This window comes from Magnolia sinica, chromosome 10 (assembly GCF_029962835.1).
Source record: "Magnolia sinica isolate HGM2019 chromosome 10, MsV1, whole genome shotgun sequence".
In the NCBI taxonomy this organism is placed as follows: domain Eukaryota; kingdom Viridiplantae; phylum Streptophyta; class Magnoliopsida; order Magnoliales; family Magnoliaceae; genus Magnolia; species Magnolia sinica.
The window spans coordinates 71,899,808-71,920,744 of record NC_080582.1 but is presented as its reverse complement, the minus strand read 5'-3'; the positions used below and the strand labels follow the sequence as shown (position 1 = coordinate 71,920,744).

Genomic DNA, 20,937 nt, shown 5'->3' with positions numbered 1-20,937 from the left:
TTTTTTTTTCTCTTGAGCATTTCTGTACACTGAAATTGTTCCACAGTGGCATCAAATAGCTTGTGATCTTTTTCATTTTCCAGTGCCAGTCTCTCCATCTCTGTTTTGTGTGATTACTGCTTTGATCCATGTGATGCTTCTCATTCTTCTATATGCATGGGGTTGTTCTGTGGCATTGAAACACCAGATTCAAGCCCTTGATATCAAACGTTATTTCCTTCTAAAATGCTGATTGCTATTTACATGCATCATGATCCTGTAGAAATTGCTACTGTTTTGACTCTTTTCATGCTGTTAAATTTTGAACTATATTGAAGGCTTTTCATTGTAGAATCATTGCTTCTTCTTTTGTTTAATGAATCGTAAGTAATAATTTTTATTATGGTGTGTTTGGCTGTACCAAATATCATGAAATTTGACACAAATTAGACTGATAATCATGAATTATCATGAAATTTCATAATATTTGGAGCAGCCGAACACACCCTTATTAAAGAAAGAGACATGCAGTATAAGGCAGCTAAAGATGATAATGGGTTACAAGGCTCTTCTTTTTTTCTGATAGGTAAGCTGGCCTTGAACCCATCTCATCTAGAATATCTGCTAATAACTGGACACTCCTCATTTGATTATGTTGGCAACGATCCGCCATTTGAGACATGGAGAAAGATATACTTGGAGCCCCTTCAGGATCACATGCTTTCTACATCGTTGTAGTCCTTGACTTTGAGAGAACCCACAAAAGAAGATTTTCATCATATTTTGTATCATTTTCAAACATATCACCAATTTTCGAAGGACTTGGCGGGGATGGTTTTTTCTCTTTTCTTTTTTAGTTGTAATGCCTGTATCATAATGGTATGATAGTCGCTGTAACGGCCACCATTATTGTTATGGAATACCTTAGGGCCTGCCTCTATTGATCGAATTTCCAATGTCATTAGGGAGTTTTCTTGGGAGGTTGGCAGTCTTCTAGCTTCTCTATCTGTTATTGGTTCATAAAGTAATCAACCATTTATGTTTGCAAACCACATTCTTAGGTCCATATCTAATCCATATGCGTCTTGGATAATCGACCTTGATGCCACCGATAGTATTACTTGTTAGGAAGGTTACTTCCTTTTATACTCCTATTTTCCACACCGTATTAGATTGGCTGATGGGTCCTACTTGAGAGTTCTTAAAAGGGATATTATCAGCTCAGTTCTTCCTTATAATTGCCTTTAGTCCTTTATATTTCTTCTTTCCTAATACCTTGCTCCCTGATAAGTACTCTTACAAAACAATTAAATTGTTGTGTTATCTTTTTTCCTTCTCATTTCGTTGTTTAGGATTTGCAAACCAAAAGGAAGATTGTTGGTGGACATCAAGTCCAAGAGTTGTATCTACTGTATATATCTCTGATGTGTTGGGGCTTGATGATGATGTAAACCCCAAGTGCAGGGCTGCAATGTAGTAATAACTTGATGAGACCGAGGTTGAATCCTAAGGAAATGGGGAACATGATGTAGAACTAATCTAATAGTAAAGGTTTGTCTGAGTTTTCAATCCAACCCTTAGATAAAAGGGTTTTAAAGCAAATAAATAAAATACTAAGGGTCTAGGAATCCACTCATAGTAATCACAATATTCAATTTGCTGATTCAATGTATATCTCAATTGGAATCGAAGTCCTATTCTATTTAATCGGAAGATAATTCTGTTAAACCATTCATTAACACCAATAAGAATATGAATTCAATTGAATGATTCTCTCATGAAGCACTCGGACATCAATCGCAAGGAATTCAAAGTATCTATTGTGCCCGAAGTCTACAATAGATCAAGAAAATTTATAGATTGATTCCTTCTCTAAATAAGCATTGTAATTGTACTTCTAAGCATCTAATGTGCTCGGAGTTGATGATGGATAAAAGATGAAACAACACAAAAGCTTCATTTAATCTACTATCATCATTCAATCCATTGTTATTGAATCAAATAAACTAAATACTGTAATTGAACTACAAGCTTCATCCCTTAGCCTTAGCTAAGAGATTTGCCTAACATAGCCAACATTTTAGAAGAAAAACTAAAACAACAACTTAGATTTGAGGGGAAGAAGAAAAAGGACGGCTCTGTAGAAGCTCCACTACCCCCAAGTATCTCCCAAGCCCTAATTCGTAACTAGGAAAGCTTACCTTTAAATAGGAAAAATCCGCATTGATTTGGAACCGATTTCAGATTTACACACTTTTGTTATGCTTCGGTCGTGCCGACTGTATGCCTCGATCGCATCAAATATCACTTCGGTCACACCGAATTAGCCTCTTGGTTGTAGCCGAACTTTTTCAATATCCATTTGAAGTCTCTGTCTCCCTCAGGTCGCACCAAACCTCCCTTCGGTGACACTGAACACGACTTCAATCACACCTACGTGTCGAGCCTAATTATGTTTGAAAATCACAGTTTCTCGTTGGACTATTTTATGCACATTTGGTCGGACCAAATCAACCTCAGATGGGACCGAACAAGCTGTTATCTCTGTTGATGTACTTCATAATATTTTCAGCCTTTTCTTCATCCTTTGTACTTGGTTTTATTGGATCTTTGGCATGTGAAATCTTCATTAATGACTTCCAAATATCCAACTCTTCATCTCATTCGGCTTGATCTCTTTTTGAGCTTTAAATCCTCCTTTTAAGCACGTATTCGTCTTAAGCTTCCAAATCACCTCACATGTAGAAAACATATATAATTATATCAAATTAACACTTAATTGAAAGGAAAACTAATGTAATTGAGAGGATAAATATGCAATATTTGAGTATTAACACTTGCCTTTATTTTTCTATTTTTAGATGTAGGTATTTTATTTTGTTTATTGATGATTATTCTTGTTTCACCTTGATATATCTCATGAATAATAGAAGTGGAGCACCACCAATTGTCAAAATGTTAATAAAAATAACCCTTTTTAACTTAGCTTATTAAAAATAACCCTAATATAAAGATATGGTGCCTTGTAGTGTGTGTGAGTGATCCAGGGTTCAATCCTTGGTGGCTTTACCTTTACACACACACACACACACACACACACTCTAAAGCCAAAGCTTCCGCAACTTAAAAGGAACAAATGCAAAATAAATGGAATAAAGAAATGCTGTGAAAGAAGGAGAAATTTGCTTATACAAAACGAAAATTACTAATGGGATGAGAGGGACTCGATCTATATCTCAATGGGACAATAAATGTTTGTTTAGCTTCTCAAAGTGCAATGTGGAGCTCAGATGGAGTTGTGGAAGGAAGCAGTTATGGAATAAGAGATCACCCATTGTTTGGCTTTGGCACCAAGTCAATGGAGACGTGGTGTTCGATCATCTTCGAAGGCTAATCTTTGTGCTTTCTATGAGTATACACCTTAATAGGTTTCTCTGTAGACATGAGGGACTGAGTGGGATTACCATCAATGATGGAAGGAGGAAATGCATCATCATGGGAATAAGTAGTGTCACTTGCCTTGGAATGTAAGGAATATTCTCAAAGAGCATGTCATTCTTTGAGATACACCTTCTCTTCGTTTGAGGACAACACTTGTATCCCGTTTGTGTTTATGCATATCTTGTAGAGACATCTTACAAATTGGAGACCTAACTTATCTTGGGAATTCCCCAACACATGAAACAAAGCACACATACCCAAACACTTCAGGTTAATAGTAAACAAACATGAATAGGGTAACTATCTCTAAGTGAAGGTGAGGGCATCCTATTGATCATGTAGGTAGAGCATTAAGAATTGCCTCATCCGAGAAGGTTTTAGGAACTGTCATCTATAAGTGCTATGGTTTATAGCCCCTTTTTGTTGTCAAATTTGTGGTGCCAAAGACACTGTTATGAAGCTTGCATATGTGAAGAACAAAGTTCTATTTAAGATCAGCTTTGATTGACAAGCACTGTTCACAAGTCAAGACTCGAGAAAGTAAGATTGTTCAACTTAATTCAAGACAAGGACAATGCAAGATCTTAAGAAGCTTTCAAGTTCAACCTCAAGATCTCAATAAGCTTTCAAGTTTGAGCTACATCAAGACTTCAAGTTTCATTACTTTCAAAGGTCACTCATCTCTAAGTTTCAATGTCCTTACTTCACTATTGAGGTATGACTGACCTTAGGTTGACCTTTAGAGTAGGCCATTTTGGATACATAATTCATATGTTTTATATAAGTGAGTTTAGTCTGTTCTAAGACTAGTCCTGGACTTTGTTCGACTAGTCCTAACACTGCTTCGACCTGTCTAAGAATTTCCTAGATCAGTCGTAAGTTTGTTGCAAAATTCAAAAATTTTCCGTTAGGCTTCGACTAGTCTTCGGGACTGTTCGACTAGTCGTATGAACAGTGTCGACTATTTCTTCGACCAGTCGTAGTCCTACGACTCAAAGTACAGCGTTGAAATTCGGCTAGTTTCGACTAGTCGTGAGCAACCTACGACCAGTCGAAGGAGACCTATGACCAGTCGTAGACCACCTACGACCAGTCGTGAAACCGCGAGATCTTATTGCGCCTGAATTTTCAAATATCTGTTGGTTCTATGACCAGTCGTAGAGATCTTTAGACCAATCGAAGACGTGATTTGCTCACCTATAAATAGAGCACGAATCTCAGAATAAAATAAGAAATTCGAGCTAATTTAATTCGGCCTTCTGAGAGATAAGTCTGTGCTCCATTTAAGCTAAGTGTGCATGTTTAATATTCTCTTTCTTTAGCTTTTAAAATTGATTTTGTTTCTTGTATTCCAATTTGATCTGAAAAAGAGAAAAAGAGGAAGTTTCATTTTTTTCCTTTTTCTGGAATCAAAATCAATTAGAGCTAGCCCCATTTGGTTTAATTTAAAATCTATTAGAACCTAGAACCATTATAAAGTGAATATTGGACATTGAACTTTGACATTCAAATCTCTACTCCGACTTGGTTCTTCTGGGCTGCTACAACGAAGGAGAAATTCAGGTATTTTACGTTTATGTAATTTACTTTCATTTGGTTTTCTTCTGGGATTTGCCAGAAAAATCTCATTGTATTTGTTATCTGAGGAGAGCCAGGAAAACTCAGAAGAGGGGTTTTTTTTAATTGTGTAAGCTTACAGAGAAAGACACAATTGTGAAGGTTTTGGGTGAACCTGGAAAACCTATCTTTAATAGTGAATGCTGATATCCCCTGTGTGAGGATATTAGGAGTGGAGTAGTTGTGTGGCTGTTTATTAACAGTTAGTGTACACACAGGTGAACCACTATAATCCCTTGTGTTTTGTGGTTGTGTGGTTTATATCTCATATCTTTAATTATTCAGTTGTGGGATGTGTATGTCGATGTGAATGTTGTAATCATTTTATTTCAAGCTCAGTGGGGAATGTTGTAATAGTTTAGATTTATATTTCTGCAATTTATTCCTTGATATCTCTTTATTAGTTTGGGCTTCAGTTTCTCTATTTGTTCTAGTAAGGTTGCCCTGCCATTTTTATGGTGTATGGTTGTCCTTAGAACAATCAATATTTTGAGATTGCATTCAGCATTGTGTATTGATTTATTTATTTGGCTATCTATCTTTCTTTATTTCCGCTGTATTTATTTTAAATTTGTCATAATCCTATTCACCCCTTCCCTAGGACATATAGCTTGGCCATTTAATCATCGCTATCAACATGATCTAGTTACCTCATGAAGAAGCCAATTTTTATGTCATCAACCTCGTTCGGTCAGGTGATGGCATGTGTATTCCTTTGTGTTATTAGATTGAAGAACCTTCGTTTTCGTGCAAAACTGACTATAAACCATTTTTGTTCAAGGTATTCAATAACATTATGACTGTTACGTAATCGTAACAGTGGGAACCGTTATGTGTAATGGGGGCGATATATATATATATATATATATATATATATATATATATATAGAGAGAGAGAGAGAGAGAGAGAGAGAGAGAGAGAGAGAGAGAGAGAGAGAGAGAGAGAGAGAGAGAGAGGAATGCTCACCTGCGCACCTTCTTACGTGAGCACCTTTGCACACATGTCATGGGCACAAAATCTGAATGGTCCACGTGATGCGGCACCCCTTGAAACCTCACAAGCCCAACTTTCAGCCCGATACACAACTCTGGTGGGCCATGGAAAAAGGAAACAAATTCCTCCTGCGATTTGCATTTCTCTTTGCTATGGCCCACTAGAGTTATGTATCAAGTTGGAATATATATATATATATATATATATGGTTTTTTTTATGGCCGTAATATGGCCCATATCATAATGGTAATTATGTTGAAAATTTTGATTTTCGTTAAACATATTGACAATTTATAGCACTTGCACTAAAAATCTTCCTGAGATATCCAAGTGGAACAAGAATAAGCATCAATAAATGAAATGAAAATACATATATACAGAAATAGAAACAACAGGGTAGGCTCTCACAGAGTGGACTAAGTAAAATGAACAACACTTTTATTCTCACTAGTAGGATAGATAGTTCAACAATTGACAATTATCACAGTGAAAATCAACATTCTCACAGAATTTATTTGGGAGCAAAACCCTGAGGGATCAAACATATGCATGATAGACATATGACCATGTGTGCATGTCAAAAGCTGTACAGGCTCATTATTACTCAAATTAGACTCGAAAATGCAAGCAAGAGTATCACCAACATTGGGAAGATATGGCCCTCGAGCTTGACATCCACTACCAATCCTCTTGGTTCGCAGATTCTGAATGATATAATGAGAAGGAAAAAAGGTAACACGGAAATTCAGTTGTTTCGTAAAAACACTTTCAAAGAGTAAGTTACTAGGAAATGATCAGTGGCACTATAGTTAATGGATCTAATGCAGAAGGTAGTGATACGGACCTAGACACATGATTTGCAGAACCTAACCAATATGCCAAAAGCCCTAAGACTGCTAGACTGCATCAAGTTAGGCATTTCAAACATTGGCATTGTAACATACCACCACATTCTGGAGCTGGCATCCATAGTGACCCACTCTGCGGCGGCACTCTAGCCTTTTCTCCAAGTGGCCCATTCCATTAGCCCTTTCCCACTTGGAGAGTGCATGGTGGTTGTACTCTGGTTTTCTGAGTAGCTTCTCCACCCTAATATGGCATGGTGGCTACATCGGGTTAGCCAGATAGCCCTTTCCACATCGTGGCGGCTTTGACTTTGGTCTAGGTTGCCCTTTTTGTGGCCCGAACATAGGACATGGTGTTGGCTAAGATACCAATTGTCAAGAACCTAACTAATGCGCCAAAAACCCTAGGACTGATGGGACGTCTCAACCCAAGCTATTAAACCATTGGAACATTTGCCCCCATTATAAAGTTGAACTCCATGCAAGTTCTTTTATTATAGCTACTTACTATCATTGGCCTCTTCACCAGTTAAATGTAAAGAATGATCTTTTGGAGGATGCATATATGTCTCTTTTGCAAGGTTTTCATCCTCTAGGTTCCAAGGGCAAGGTGTGCAAGTTGAACAAAGTATTGAATGGGCTTAAACAATCTCCTTTAGTGTGGTTTGAACGCTTTAGTGAAGCTATCACCTAAATCGACTTTTATACTGCAATGGTTGTAAACCACTCTCTGTTTGTAAATAGGGCTGGATCTTCCTTGATTATATTGGCTGTCTACATTTATGATATTATTGTATCTAGTGGTAGTGAAGATGAGAGAACAATTGTGAAAGAGTTTCTTGCAGGCACTTTCAATATTAAAGATCTAAGCTCGTTGAAATATTTCTTGAAATTGAAGTTGCTTGGTCTAAGAGGCATCTTTATCTTGCAACGATAGCATGCCCTTGACCTCCTTCAAGAGACTGACATGCTGGATTTTTCTCCAGCTAATACACCATTAGAGGTGGATCACCATGTACATTCTAAAGAGTCAGATAGTCTTAAAGACCTAGGTATGTACCCTCATTTGGTGGGTAAACTCCTTATCATTATCTATTTACTTATTTATTTATTTTTGAAAGGTAGCACTACCAGGAATTGAACCCTGGATCACTCAAACACACTACATTGTCTTTTCTAGCTCATCTAACGAGCATATCAATCACCCACCCAATATCACATATGTCGTTAGTGTTGTGAACCACTTCATGCAAGCCCCTTCTGCTCATCATCTTGAAGTTGTCTATTAAATTCTCCGCTATTTGAAGCCTGCACTTGGAAAGGGCATTCTATACTCGGATCTCGGTCATCTTCATGTGAGTGCATATTGTGGTGCAGATTGGGTTGGGCCATCTAATGATAGGAGGTCCACTATTGGGCAAGGAACCTTTGTGGGAGGTAATTTTGTTTCCTAGAAGAGTAGGCAACAAATTGTTGTTGCTCGCTCCTTAGCCGAAGTAGAATATTGCTCTTGGGTCATGCATTTATTTTTAATTATTTTCTTCAAATTTCTTAGGGGGAATGATGTTAAATGCTTAAAAAATACGGATTAGCGAGATGAATCTTGTATGAATTTCGGTCAATTTTGGGGGGGCATTTGAGTGGTTCCCATTCATCCAAAGTTAAAATTAATATTTCTTCAAATTTCTGGGTAGGAATGTTGTCAAATGCTTAGGGATATGCTTTAGTAGGATGAATCCTACGGAATGCATGAATTTCAGCTCGTTTTGGGGCATACGAGTGGTCCATCGAATAGGCAACAATATTCATCCGAATTTAATATTAATTTTTCTTCAAAATTATTGGAGGAAATGATGTCAAATGCTAAGGGATATGCATTAGTGGGATGAATCACATGGATTGCATGAATTTCAGTATTCGAGTGGTCCTCTGAATTGGTGATACTATTCATCTGAAACTAATTTTAATTTTTGCTTCAAATTTCTTAGGGAGAATGAGTCAAATCCTCATGGATATTACTGGGATGAATCACACTGGTTGCATGAATTTCAACCCATTATGGGGGATTTGAATTGGCGACACTATTCATCCAATTTTAATTTTAATTTTTCTTCAAATTTCTTGGGGAAATGATGTGAAATGCTTAGAGATATGCATTAGTGGGATGAGTTCCATAGATTGCATGAATTTTGGACCGTGTTGGAGGCATTCCAAGTAAATTGGCCTGACACTATTCATTTTAAAATTAAATTTCTGGTTGTATTGTTTAAGATAATGTTGTTTTAATATTATATGTTTATATTTGACAACAATTTGGTGCTTTTGGACTAGTTTGAGGTTGATGACTTGAGTCACTTGACGATATTTGTCTTGGAGTGGGGCAGGACTTGTGACTTGTGGTGGAAAAAATGATGGCCCAACTAGGAAATAATGATATTGGATTGCAACACTGTGAGAGAGTGGTCAGGAATAGGCTTGCCATAAAATGCAATTATTATGATAGATTAATAACTATAGGAATAACATGAGTGAAACAACATTTGGCACATCAAAATGGCAAGTTGCGGGGTGCCCAAGCATGCCAAGAGAGAGAAGGGAGATGTGGTAGAATAAGGAGATAAAAAGCTACCGTGCAGAAGAAGCTGGATGCTCTTGATTTAACCTGAGCAGTGGTTTTTTATCTTGATTATATAGGTGTAGGTGATGATGATAATGTTGAATCAGGTGAGGAAGGTGACAATGGTCCTGACTCTTGCATATCACTAGTAAAGATGGCTCATCTGGGGGGGGGGGCGCGGCGGTGGTGGTCACAGTGTGACTTCAGCCAACAACAGAGTCACATGCTCCTTCAGCTACCGATGATGTGGATGCGGTGGAGCTAGAAAGATGTGTTTCAATCTTGAAGGAATCCATAGTTTATAGAAATCCCCTCTTTCCCAAAGCTCTTTGGAGCCCACAGTAACATGTGTGTTGTATTCACCTCATCCATCACTTGTGCCAGACCATATTAAACACAAATTTTGGTAGGCAAATTCAGACCACATCACAAGAAATGATGGGGATTGAGCGACCGCCATGGAAACCTTGTTGGGGCTAATAGTCAACAAAAAAGTAACGTGTAATTTTTGTAATCAATCTCTTAATCACCTCTCAAGTCTCGTGTTGTAATCCTTGTAATTGTAACTGTTACCTAAAATCTCTACTGCCGTAACTCTTGTAATTTACTCCATATGCTCACATCTTGATAAATACGAATAGAGAGATCTCTTCTCATGTTGAGATGGAGAGAGATATTTCCTTTGTGCGTAATCTGTTTTATGGTATTATAACCGTAAGGACAAACGTCTTTTTTCTTCTTCTTCTTTTTTTTTCTGCTTTTGCTATAACCATGGCTGCCTTTCCTGCTGACGTCTTAACAACAATAGCATCCAACACTTTTGTACTATCCAATATATTACATTTGGTTTCAATTAAACTTGATCATGCAAACTATCATCTCTGGCAGTCTCTTACTCTATCCTCCATAATTTGTGTGATGCTGATGGCAAAACAACTACAACTGTCAATCCTGAGTACATGGAGTGATTTCTCAAAGATTAAAACCTTCTCACCTGGATCCACTCTACTTTATCAGAAGTTGTTCTTCCTTGCACTGTTGGATTGCCATCGTCCAAATCTATTTGAAACACTCTTGAAACAAATGTATGGCTCTCTTTCCCGATGCCACATATTAGAACTCGAGAAACAAATCCAAAAGGTGAAGAAAGGGAACTCCTCCATGCAATCCTACCTTCAGCTGAGGTATTGTCTGACAAACTTGCTACGTGCTACACCTTTCTTTGAAGATAATCTCATATTCCATACTTTAGATAGCCTTCCTATTGAATATCATTCATTCAATACCTATATTTGCACTTGCTCGCTACTTGATCCATTTTCGTTGGAAGAACTTCACACGCTTCTCCTTTATGAAGAGTTGAAGTCTTGAAAAACCTCAGATCTTGTTGTCTATCACCTATCACGCCACTACACTTGTTGCAACTCATGTCTCTTACCCTTTCCCTCAGAGACGTGGACAACATCGAGGGCAACAAGGTTTGCATGGTCGCAGTCCTGGGCGTGGAGGACATGGATGTGGTGATGTCAACAGACTTCAATACTACTCCAGGCCATCCAACCGACCAACATGTCACATTTTCAACTGTGTTAAATATCTTGCATTGACTGCCATCGTAGAATGAATGATGCGTATCAAGGCCAAATCCCACCGACAAAGCTCGCTGCAATGGTTGCCCACAATCCTTTACCAATAGTCAAACTTGGCACACCGACACAGGCACAACTCATCATATTACATCTAATATGGTGAATCTGGGGAGTCATTCTGACCATCAAAGAAATGATATAATCCAAGTAGGGAATCATCAAGGTTTGTCTACACACACTTCCTCCACATTGCATGCTTTCAATTCTAGTTTTCAACTGCCTAATATTTTACATTGCCCTGCGACATCTACTGACCTTCTTTTTGTTCAAAAGCTTTTTCAAAGATAACAACTCCATCTTTTGCTTTGATGCTACGGTTTTATTGTAAATGACAAAGCATCAGGAAAGACTCTTTTCCATAGGCAAAATGAAAATGGATTGTATCCTTTCCATCTCTCTACCAACCACATTAATTATATCAAACCTACTCTTCTTGGTGCCTGTGTACTCTCCATATGGTATTCAGGACTCAGACATCATCATCAATTTTACAGGCCGTTGACCTTTTGTTCTTCACGATGTTCGTGTTCCCTCCTCTATATGGCATTCGAGACTTGGACATCATCGAGCATCTTATAGGTTGTTCTCTTTAAATATACCCACACTCGGGATCATTCAAAATCACCTCCATTTGTCATTCTCATCAACTTGAGAAAAGTAAGAAGTTACATTTTTCTTGCTTCTTTTATTACTAGACCTCTTAAATTGATTCATAGTGATGTATGAGGACCGGCCCCTATCTCCTTCATAAGTTGTTTCAAATTTTATATCATCTTTATTGATGATTATTTTCATTATTGCTGGCTATTTCCTCTCCATAATCTTTCAGATGTTCATAATGTTTTTTCTTCTTTTAAATCTCATGCTGAAAATTTCTTAGAATAATGGATTAAGCTTTTTCAATTAGATGAGGTGTGGTGAGTTTAAGAGTACTTATTTTTATTCATCTCTCTAAATGTGGCATTACTCATCAACTCTCATGGCCTTCACACCCGAACAAAATGACATGGCTGAACTTGAGCACCACCACATTGTGGAAAATTGGTCTCACATTGCCTTTTCTACTGGTTGGGGGCCTTTAACGTTGTTGTTTTTCTCATTAACCGCATGCCTACAAAAATAATATCCAATGCCAGTCATTGGGAAGTTTTCTCATAAAACTCCTATTTTTTTAGGAGTGTTTGGTTGTGTTAGTCATCCTTGGCTATGCCCTTATTCCGCGATAAACTAGAACATTGGTCTATGAAATGTGTGTTTATTGGCTATGGCCTCAACTAGAAAGGTTGTCAATGTGACAAGGTGGATGGATGACAATTCCAGTAGCTTCTCCGTTAAATGCTTTTATCGAAGGATCAATGGCAGCACAAACAGTATTGAGGTTGGTCACACAGCTTATCTTTGGAGATATGGTTTCCCTTCGAAGATGGCCTCTTTAGCTTGGTTAGTGGGAAGTAACAAAGTTCTCACGATTGACAATTTGTGCAAGAGAGGAACGATTCTTCGGAATGTATGCCTTGTGTTATCAGGACGAGGAATCAGTGAATCATCTATTCATATATTGTCATTTAGCCAAAAATAAATAAATAATAATAAGATTGAGAGGGTTTTTTAACCAGTTTTTGTATTTAGTGGGTCATGCTAGGCGCCATTGTCTTGCTCTTTTGGCCTTGGCATGGCGGGGTAAAAGGAAAAATAGGGAATAAGATATGGCAACTATGCATGCTGGCCAGGATTTGGGTCCTATGGTTGGAAAGAAACAACTGTCATTTCAGAAATCGGAAAAGATCTCTAGCGGATGTTGGTTTCATGGCAAAAGAGCTGGTCAAGGAATGGCCTATTGAATCTAAGGTGATCGTGGCAGATCAGTTATGTGAAAGTTGGGCAGATTTGTAGTTTTTTCTTTTTCTTTTTCTATCATCATTTCAGAAATCGGAAAAGATTTCTTTAGGCCTTTGGTCTCTATGCAAAAAATCATCTTTGTTTAAAAAATAAAGGTTGTTGATGCCTTGATCCCTCGCTACTGGACAAGCATGTTTCTGGCAGCATGTAATCTTTGATGAACACATTTCTATTTCATTATCAAAATCAGCAATCCCAACAATCCATTTTGACCTGATTGTGTTTGGCCCGCTATCGCTTGGCTTCCTCACAGATCTATCATCGTTACATCCATCCTAGGATGTGCCCTAATCATACTAATGCAGGAGCATTTTCACACCGAGCTCGAGTGGGGTGGGCGGCCCGTGTGAGGTGGGTGACTCATGTGAAGCGAAACCCATATGAAGTGGGGCTCATGAGGGGAGTTCGGCCGAGTTTCTAACTCATGGGATGTGGAGCTTGGGCTATGAGATAAATGGATTGATTCGTAATGGTCTATCAATTCAAGCTTTTAGAGCAAGTGGTTAGTTGTCCTACATCACATACTAATCACTCCAACCTACTTTCCTCCCACTATCATTAACCCTCCCAATATAACTATACCCCATACCCCTGTTCCACTACCCACTTCACCAACACTTTCGATCGCGTATATAACCCCGAACTCTTCTCTTCCCCCCATGCCCAATCAAACTGCCACCATAAATACCCGTTATATGACCACCCCATGCAAAAATAAAATCAGCAAAAAGAAACTTGTTCCATCCACAAATTGCTCGCTCGATGCAAAAATTTAAGCAACTGGCCCTATACTTTCTAATGAAGGATCTTGTGCCTATAAGTTATTTTTTTAAAAGAAATACAAATCCATTGTGACACATATGCCCTAGTCCTATCTCAAATAAAATACAGTGGACCTTACTTGACAAGCATCATAAGCATCAGACCTAATCTCTTCACTAGCTCATGAAAAAATAAGTCTCCTTACTAGATCCCTTCTTCATGATTCGACAGAGTATTCAGGCATTGTTGGTGGACTTTAATATCTCAACTTTGTCTTATCCTGATATCATTCGTCGTTAACTAAGTTTGCCAATTAATGCTTTCAAATGTATCATTTTATTTTTAAAAGAGATGGTCCAATTTGGACTTCATTTTCGGCATGGTCCTCTTCTCTTAATTTCTTATTGTAATGCCGACTAGGCTGGCCATCCCACCTATCATCAATAAATAAATGGGCATTGCGTTTTTTTTTTTTTTTTCCCTCAAATCTTATTCTACAGAGCACTAAGAAACAACCCATTATTGCTCGCTCTTCCACGAAGCTGAGTATCATTGTTTATCACAAATTATTGTAAAATTTCATGGCTTCGCATGTTACTTTGTGACATTAAGATCTTCTTGCCAATCACTCCTCTCCTTTGGTGTAACAATCTTAGTACAATTTCACTTCAAATTTAGTCTTTTATATGAGAACAAAGTACATTAAAGTTGACTATTATCATTATATATGAGAGAGTTGTTGAAAAGAATTCGATATTTGATTGATGTTGTCCATAGATCAAATTGCAAATTTCTTTATCAAAGGGCTCTCATCTTAGGTTCCGGGTTCTCAAGGACAAGCAACTAGTCAGCTTTAGATGCTGTAATTGTCAACAAAAAGATAATGTGTAATCCTAATACTCAATCTTTCATTAGTCCTTCATATCTCTCCTGTTGTAATCCTTGTAATTCTGATAAGTCAAATCTCTGATGTGGGGCCCACCGAGATTTCTATGAGAAATCCACCCCATCCGTCAGTTTCTAGAGCTCGTGATAGTATCTCAGTTTCTAGAGCTCGTGATAGTATTCAAAAATAAATAAATAAAAAAAAGAGCAGATCCAAAAATTAAGAAACCCCATGGTCGGAAGCTATGTGGGGCCCACCGAGATGTCTGTGAGAAATCCACCCCGTCCGTCAGTTTCTAGAGCTCGTGTTAGCATTTAAAATTGAGGCAGATCCAAAACTCAAGGGATGGAACGCCTACCATCGAAATCTTTGCGTGGCCACGGAAGTTTGGATAGCTCTAATATTTGTGTTTTCAGTTCATCGCAGTTAGAATGACCTATGAACGGTTTGGATGGCACATAAACATCATGGTGGCCCCAAAGAGGTTTTGACGGTGGGCGTTCCATCCCCACTGTTTCCTGTAGTGTGGTCCACTTGAGGTTTAGATCTCTGTTGAATTTGGAACCATGTCCTAACATGGACTAGAGAAACTATAGAAGGGGTTGATTTTCCTACGGACATCTCGGTGGGCCCCATGTAGCTTCCGAACCTACGAACTTCGCGTGGGCGGGGGTACAGGGAACTGAGTCTGACTGTAACCTTTCGAGGGATGTAATCTAATAGGAACGGTCCACCGTCATTATTTGTGTCCGTTCGTTTGAAGGCGATATATATTGGACTGTCTACATCCTGGAATCTCTGGTGGGGTCCACTAGATGGACGGTCTAGAGCAGACGCGGATTGCGTCCTACCTCTGCCCGGACGGTAATCCGTCTGGGCAGGGATATGTGGGGCCCACAGTGATGTAAGTGTTTTATCCACGCCGTTCATCTCTTTTATCAGATCATTTTAAGGCATGATCTTAAAAATGAGGCAGGTCCAAAGCTCCAGTGGACCACACCAAACGAAGCTGAAGTGATAATGACACCCACCGTTGAAACCTTTCCAAGGGCTACCGTGATGTTTTTTTTTTTCATGCCATCCAACCTATTCACAAGGTCATGTAGATGTGGATGAAGTGAAAAAATCAAATATCAGCTTGATCCGAAACTTCTCCAGCTCCCAAGAAATTTTTAATGGTGGAAGTTTAATCCCCTCTTTGTGGGTCACCTAAGCCTTGGACCTGCCTAATTTTTTGGATTATATATTAAAATGATCTGAGAAAAACAATTAACGGCGTGGATAAAAACACTGGCATCACGTTGGGCCCCACGGAGCCCTGCCCGGACCGGCCGGGCGGGGGTTGGACGCAATCCGCGTCCGTCTAGAGCACCCAACGGTGCAGCTACGTGTGCGCTGGTGATAACGCGCCTCGCGAGTAGCCTCCGACGAAAAACACATTGCGTGCGGATTACCTGCCTCTCGAGTTAGGAGATTTTCGTGCCTTGTGTATTATCACGTGGCATAGATTTATGATGATCCGAGCCATCCATCCTGTGGGCACAGCCACTGATTGGCCCCCCACGTTACCTAGCTTTGTTTGGATTGCATGATCCCAACCATCTAATAAATGGAATTTCTCACAATGGGAACCGTTGCTGATTTTTATCCACCAATTAACGGGATGGAGTTGTCCATGGCCCATTTACTACTGGAAATACTGAATTCACGGTCCTGATCCAATCCCTGTGTGAGACGTGTCATCAGAATAACATGGAGCTACGGAAAATTCCATCTCTCGAGAGACACGGAATCCGGTCCCAAATGCGCGTGAGTCTTGTCAGGCTTGGCAGGCTCATGTGATACGAACTCCCGAGCATAGAGCCTCGTTTTCTCCAACCTATTCTATTATTGGCTACCGGTTTGTTTTTGGTCAGAGTGGTGTGTACGGGCGTGCGAACCGACTGTGCAGCTCATTTAAACCGAACAACTTCACCTCAAGCGCCGAGAAAGGCAAATACTACCAATGGGATCGTGTGTGACCAAGACATGGGAAGATTGGTCGCCCATTCAATCATTTGCACTATGGTTGTAAGATATCAGATGATATTTGGAGGGTTAAGTTCATTTAAGATGGATTGCAACTTACCTTCCATATAAAAAGACCTTTTAACTATGCGATGTGTCAAACATAAACGAAATATTTATGGATGATCGCAAGGACAACTGCAAAATGCTTTTCTAAAAGTAAAATTGATTGTATTAGAATGGGGAATAGTTCAGCATAAGAATGTAGACTTGAATTACAACTAAAGATTATTACTACTCATATGATTGAGCTAAGTTATGATAAGTGTTGGGGGGAGAATATGACAAGTCAATAAAGTCGGTTTGTGGAACTCTATTGACATGGCTCGAGTTCACTAAGTGTCAAACTAGACCGAGGTCCACATGTCCAGATCTATAAGGCGAGACCTCTAAGGAGGTCAGTACATCTTTAAGGACACTCAAAGGATCCTTCGAAGGCTGCTTCATACCCTAATCCGACCGGACCTTGACATAACCCTAGTCCAACCTATCCTCCAGGTCGGCCATGGGTCGGCCGTCAGTCAACAATAGGTTGATTACGGATCAACCACACCTCGGCTGATAACCGATCAAAGGCCAGTCATCCACAGTCAACCACAGTTTGGCGAAGAATGAGTCGGCCAACGTAAGCCATCCGAGCATATCGATGCTCCGAGATCAGTCAACGATCAGGCCGAGCTTCGTCAATCGTTCCCATCTAGACGCTTAAAGTCGAGCTAAGGAGATGTTTAATATCAAGATCTCTTTCCGAGATCCTCGGAGGATAAATTCCGATTTCGGTAATCTAGGAGATCAAAGATCTTGGGATCCTCTGAGATAAGGATCAATCCATTCCTGGGAAAGATCCTGAAGCCACAGGATTACGCCACCTTTATAAATAGAGGACCTACCTACGGTGAAAGGTCCGAGACATCCATCTCTCACCCCTAAACCTTTATTGTTAGACCTAGATTCCAAGCCTGACTTAGGCATTGGAGGGTCCCCTAAACTAGCCAGGGTCTCCTTTGTCCTCTTCTTGTGCAGGCACCAGGTAATCGAGTGCAAAAAGGGGGTGAACCGAAAACTACATCAACAGATTGGGGCCATTTTTGGGAACGACATTGTAAGTCGTGTTCCGCACTATTAACGCACTACGAGTTGTTATGACAAGAGGGAAGAAGAAAACCCCAACCCCACCAGAAGTAGTTCCAATCGCAACCTTGCTGCCGGTGGAACGCAGGCCGCAAACCGTGGATCAACCAGAACAACAAGAGAGCTGTCAAGGCTCTCCGGCTCGTCGAGCCACCTCTGGTCCATCTAAGTATGGACAGTGGGACACCGGAGGAAGCAGGCGACGTAATTCGCTGGAAAGAGAGATTGGAGATATAAGAGCCGACATGAACTACATGAAACAGATGCTAGAACGGATGCAGCCTCCACAAATACAGCAGCCTACTCCGAGGGGAGAGCGGTCAAGTGACATCCGATAGTTCGTCAATCCTCAACCGGCTGCCCCCCGGGCTGCTCCTAAGCCGAGCCAGCACCAAGGGCCTCCCGAGCCCATCCCGACTTACATCTCAAAAATAGCTTTGTTGCCCGCTTCTGACCTTTGGCACGAGATAAATCGGAGGAGATGCAACCGATCCTCGACCGAGGGAATGACAAATAGTGAAACACCCTGGAAGGCTGCATTCCTAGCTTTAAAGAAAGAAATTACAGGCATAAAACAAAATTGAGCGAGTAATACATCTGGTTTGGAAGAGAAAGAATCACCATTCGTGGCAGACATAATGCTCGCTCGGCTCCCAGATTGGTTTTGCCTGCCTCAAATTGCGTCGTACATTGGTAAAGTCGATCTTACTAAACATATTGAGTCCTTCCGAACTTATATGAAATTACATGACACCTCGAATGAGGTAATGTACCGCGCTTTCTCACTCACTTTAACCGATGTTGCCCAACTCTGGTTCAAACAATTAAAACCGAGGTCCATTAGCTTGTTCGACAAACTCCGCGAGGCCTTCGTCGCAAACTTCACTGGGGGCAAGAAAAGGCTCAAAGTCTCAGCTCATCTCAACAACGTGATCCAGAAAGAAGGAGAGCTCTTCAAAGACTACATTCAGCGTTTCAACCTCGAGTCATTGCAGGTCCGAAAACATTCGGACGAAACAGCCCTAAATCCCATTATGCAAGGAGTAAGACACAAGTTGTTTCTCTCCTCCCTAGATAAAAGCCCTCCGTCCACTTTGGCTGAATTTATGGCCCGATCGCAGAAGTACTCTAATGCCGAAGAAACTAGAATCTTATGAGAAGCAGCTCAGAACAGAAGCTCCTCGGCCAAGGGATTGGCAAAGAAGGACACCGAGTCAGTTGACACCGACAAAAAGCGTAAGGAAGATTGGCCTCGAGACGAGCGAAGGTCGAGCAAGCGACCAGACAACAAATTCACTAACTACACTTCACTCAATAAGCCCCAGGAATAAGTTCTGATGGAGATAAAAGGTGAACGACTTGTCAACTAGCCAAGCAAGTTGTGCGGCAATCCTGACTGACACAACAAAAACAAATATTGTCACTTTCACCGTGATCATGGATACAATACCAGTGACTGTTACACTCTGAAGCAGGAAATTGAGAGGCTCATTCGCGAAGGCCATCTCGGTGAGCACGTTGACCAGGGAGACAACAGGGCCATCGCACCAGAAGAACGCCTGAGTGAAAATCGACCAATGGAAGAAATCCGAACCATCGTCGGGGGTCACAAGGGCGGAGGTGACTCAAACAATGCTCAGAAAACCCATGCAAGAAACTTGAGTCGACCTGAGTCTGAGATCATGGTCCTAGCTCGGCCCTTGAAGGAAAGGAAACTAGAAAAGTATAGGGTGACCTTTACCGAGCCTGACGCCTGGGGCATCCATCATCCATATGATGATGCTTTGGTCGTCATCGTCACAATCGCTAATCGCAAACTCTTCAGGGTCCTCGTCAATACAGGGTCGTCCGCTGATGTGCTATTCACCCAGGCATTCAATAAAATGAGTATCGAACGGTCCACATTGCGTCTTGTCCGAACTCCTCTGATTGGATTCTCAGGCGGGCAAGTCCTACCCGAGGGAATCATTCAACTGCCACTCATCGCTGGAGATGCACCGAACCAAGCAACAACTATGGTCGACTTTCTGATAGTCAACCAATCTTCAGTCTGCAACGATATTCGCGACCGTCCTTCACTTTGTCTTCTCCGAGCAGTAGTTTCGACATACCACCTTTCCATGAAGTTCCCGACCGAGTCAGGAGTTGGAGTCATCAAGGGAGATCAGCACGACGCCCGACGTTATTACGTCATCGCCTTAAAAGCTCTATCCGAATAACGAACGAAGCTCCCAAACATGGCCAACCGGTGGAAGACCTTGTCCAGGTCCCTCTGTATGAGTCTAACCTCTCCAGAACCATTCGAGTTAGCTCGTCCCTGACTCCTCCGCTGAAAGAAAGGTTGGTGGCCCTACTACGCCGACGTCTTCGCATGGTCACATGAAGATATGCCTAGGGTCGATCCTTCGATCATCGCTCACCGCCTCAACATTGATCCGACCTATAAGCCGATCCGACAAAAGCAGCGTGCCCTCGGCCCGGAGAGGTATGCCGTCATTGAGGAAGAGGTAAGCAAGCTCCTTAAGGCCAAGTTTGTCAAAGAAGTGTTCTACCCCGACTGGGTAGCTAACATCATGCTTGTTAAAAAGTCTAATGGGAAGTGGTGGGTCTACGTGGATTACGCTGACCTAAACAAAGCTTGCCCGAAGGACAGTTTTCCTCTCCCTAGGATTGACCAGTTAGTCGACAGTACTGCGGGGCACAAATTACTCAGTTTTATGGATGCCTACTCAGGGTATAACCAGATTGTAATGCACCCTCTGATAAATCGAAAACCACCTTTGTCACTGACAAAGGTCTTTATTGTTAGCCCACAAGACTGCATAACAGAACAAGTCCCTCCACCCGTTTCAAACTATTTGTCCCGGAGGCAGACCGAGCGACGTCCTATAGCGAAAAACGGAAGCCGCACTGTAGTGCAACCTGAAAAATCGCGACCGCCCCCAGAGGGGGTCGGTTGGGCAGTTCATTTGACCAAGGAAGGCTAAGGCCGATAGAGTTAAGGATATAATATCTGACCCGGATCCGAAGTAAGTCGTCCTCAGTCAAAA

At 40.7% G+C, this 20,937-nt stretch overlaps 1 protein-coding gene across 1 annotated transcript; it reads left to right on the top strand.

Moving 5' to 3' along the window:
• Positions 1 to 18,654: 18,654 nt before the first annotated feature.
• Positions 18,655 to 20,106, top strand: LOC131217589 (uncharacterized). The gene is made up of 2 exons (XM_058212526.1): positions 18,655 to 18,882; positions 19,363 to 20,106. The coding sequence occupies exons 1-2, from the start codon at positions 18,655 to 18,657 to the stop codon at positions 20,104 to 20,106; spliced, it is 972 nt and encodes a 323-aa protein (XP_058068509.1).
• Positions 20,107 to 20,937: the final 831 nt, after the last annotated feature.

What these genes read in the sequence shown, in the direction of transcription:
- LOC131217589 (XM_058212526.1), top strand. Translation starts at nt 18,655, where the DNA reads ATGTACCGCGCTTTCTCACTCACTTTAACCGATGTTGCCCAACTCTGG. An exon ending in TCAACCTCGAGTCATTGCAG is followed by an intron (nt 18,883 to 19,362) that starts GTCCGAAAACAT and finishes ACTCTGAAGCAG; the next exon opens with GAAATTGAGAGGCTCATTCG.